This window comes from Chiroxiphia lanceolata, chromosome 7 (assembly GCF_009829145.1).
Source record: "Chiroxiphia lanceolata isolate bChiLan1 chromosome 7, bChiLan1.pri, whole genome shotgun sequence".
In the NCBI taxonomy this organism is placed as follows: Eukaryota; Metazoa; Chordata; class Aves; order Passeriformes; family Pipridae; genus Chiroxiphia; species Chiroxiphia lanceolata.
Window position 1 is genome coordinate 17,059,218 of NC_045643.1, and position 2,801 is coordinate 17,062,018.

Genomic DNA, 2,801 nt, shown 5'->3' on the forward strand with positions numbered 1-2,801 from the left:
GGAAGTCCCTTCTCTCAGATGTTCACAGGAGGGGCACCCATCTCCTTGCCTAGGAGGCCTCCTGACCCCACTCAGCTGTGGACCTGCCACCACATCATCATCACAACTTGTCTGCCCAGCTTTTGGGAGCAGTTTCTCAGGGCTCCCACCAACCTCTGCTGAAGCTGCCATCGGCAGTGGCTCTCCAGTCCCTTGGCAAAAGAGAAGTCTTCGTAAGGAAGCCTGTAAGCAAAAGGGTGCCTGAGGGAAAAGAAAGCATTACACAAAGTAAGTATCCTCCACGCTGCAGACTTTCTGACTTGAGACATCCATCTTCATCTTCTCTCTGTGTTCCTTTTACCCATCAAGCATCCAACAAAGACAAGCAGCTGTTGGTGTCTGATGCTGGCTTCCAGACAGGGACCCAGTGCATCTCACAGGTGCCCTTGAGGTCCAACTCCCCTGCTGCTATAATTTGTTCTTCACCCCAAATTCCAACACCCAGCAGAAGTCCTGAGGAAAGAGAGACCTGTCCAAAATAAAAGACTTGTCCACAAATAAATAAAATCACCCTCACATAAATCCAGATGTCATTACTCTCCACATTGTTGTTACGCATTCTCAGTCACAGATGGGAAAAAAGTCTAAATGTGGCTCCTTTGTCTACTTTGATACTATTATTTTAGCTCTGTGAAATATGAACTCAGGAGAAGTGAGGATCACTGGTGAATTTTGCACTTGGATGAGGTAATCAGTCATTGCCAATCTTTTTTGAACAAGTATCCAAGTAAAAGACCTAGGAATCCTCTTGGTCTTTTGCTGGCAGAAGTCTGTGGTCAAACCCAAGCATCTTCCTGCACTTTAACAGGCCTTGAGGTTTTGTATGTGGTAAGATTTGTTGCAAACTGATTTAACAGAGTGTATTTTGTTAACCATAAAATTACAATGAAGCCTGAGAAAGCTGGATGAACTGAGAGTCTGGCTCTAGACATTGTAAGAGGCTTTATATTGTCTTGTTCTTGCCTGAGCACATGTGAGAGGTGCTGGGAGTCAGCAGAGTGGCTGCTGGCTGGTCCCAGGCCTCCCAGAGCCTCTGCAAGGAAAATCCCAGCACCTCTGTAGTTCGAATGGCATGAGGTGCTCCTCCTAAGACTTTTTTCTTTTAAAATTTTCCCCGACAGTTATTAAACAGATTTTTTTACTAAATCAGGCACATCAGGGAAAAGGACGAGAACGAATGAGGAATAAATACAAGCATAAACTCTTTTTTGCAGCAATTTTGCGAAGGGCAGGGCAGAAGACAAGGACACTTTTTTCGAAAGGTGATCTTGGACTCATACTGGTAGCTGTGGCCATCCCTGCCCCTCCCGTGAAAGGAAGTTTCCTGCTCCCCTCTGCTTCTAGGGGTTTTTTTCCCTTCTTCTGCACCAACTCTGTCTGAGCCTACGGATCTCTCTTTTTAAATGCAAAACGAAGAAGGGGTCAGGAGGATGGAACAGTTCCCTGTGCATCTAGTGGAGTTGGCAGAACCGCTCGCTGCCTTGCCCGAGGGAGCGAACCTTCCCCTCTGTCTCCCCGAGGCGCCCCCCCGCTGCTCCAGCCCGGACCGAGACACCTTTCCCTGAATCCTCGTAAATAAAACTATACATAAAGTTGCAACAGAAAAAAAGCAGCAGAGCTGCACCGCCGCGGTCCCGCACGAAAGGACCGTGTGCCGCGCCGGCCGCAGGTTCCAGCCCAGCCCCGACGCCCCCGGGGCCCCTCCGTGGGGGGCGGCGGCGCCTCAGGCGGGGCCACCCGGGGCAGCGGCGGGGGCGGCCCGCGCCTCCCGCTCCCGCTTCTTCTGCTTCATGCGACGGTTCTGGAACCAGACCTTCACCTGGGCGTCGCGGAGGCGCAGCGAGCGGGCCACCTCGAGGCGGCGGGCCCGCGACAGGTACCGGCTGAAGTGAAACTCCTTCTCCAGCTCCGTGAGCTGCCGGGTGCTGAAGCTGGTGCGTGCGGGGCAGGCGGGAGGTTCCCCCCCGCACGGCGCCGCGCTGCCTGCAACGCCGAAAAACACCGCGCTTCAGCGGGGGCACAGGCAGGGGGAGGGAGCGGGGCGGGTGTCGGGGCCGAGGCGGGAGATGGGTAGAGGGGAGCCGGGATGGGAGCAGTCCCCGCCCGCTCGCCGCAGCCCCACTCACTTCTCCTGGGCGGGCTCCGCTTCGTTCGCATCCACTCGAAGGTGCGGGGCCCCGCCGGGGCCGCCGCGGGGGCCGGGGAGCCGGGCGCGGGGGCGGTCCAGGGGCAGGGCGAGATGCCCCGCAGCCCCCCGCCGAGGCAGGGGCAGGGGCGGGCGGGATCCTGCGGCGACGAGCGGCCGCCCTCGGGAAGGATGGACGTGGCGTATCCCGGCGGTCCGGCTCCGCGGGACGGCCGGCAGCCGGGGCCCGGTGCCGCCGCGGGGGCGGCCGCGTACCCCGCCGCCCGCAGGGGGGGCGCGGCGCTGGCCGTGGTGCCCAGCCCCAGGAAGGCGTCGTCCCCTCGCTGCGGGCACGGGGCCCCGCGGCACAGCCCCGGCGGAAAGGCGAGGGCAAAGTACCCCACGTCCATGGCCCGCGGGGCAACGCCGCTCCCCACACCTGCCCGCCGGGGCAATATTGCCCTAATATAGGGCCGGGAGCGGGGCGGCACGTCCCGCCCCGCGGCCAATGGGAGCCCGGCGGGGGGAGCCCACACCGGGGGTCCCGGGCGCCCCCGGCTCCCCTGCCCACGCCTGGTTGCCCAGGGCCGGCGCGAGGCTCAGGTGGGCAGTCCCCCGAGCACTCCCGGGATCCCCC

General features: G+C 59.8%; 1 protein-coding gene across 1 annotated transcript; it reads right to left on the minus strand.

Annotated features, from left to right (window-relative positions):
- Positions 1-1,762: 1,762 nt before the first annotated feature.
- Positions 1,763-2,574, minus strand: HOXD1 (homeobox D1). Its single transcript, XM_032693238.1, has 2 exons — positions 2,166-2,574; positions 1,763-2,022 (listed from the first exon to the last, which is right to left on the minus strand). The coding sequence occupies exons 1-2, from the start codon at positions 2,572-2,574 to the stop codon at positions 1,763-1,765; spliced, it is 669 nt and encodes a 222-aa protein (XP_032549129.1).
- Positions 2,575-2,801: the final 227 nt, after the last annotated feature.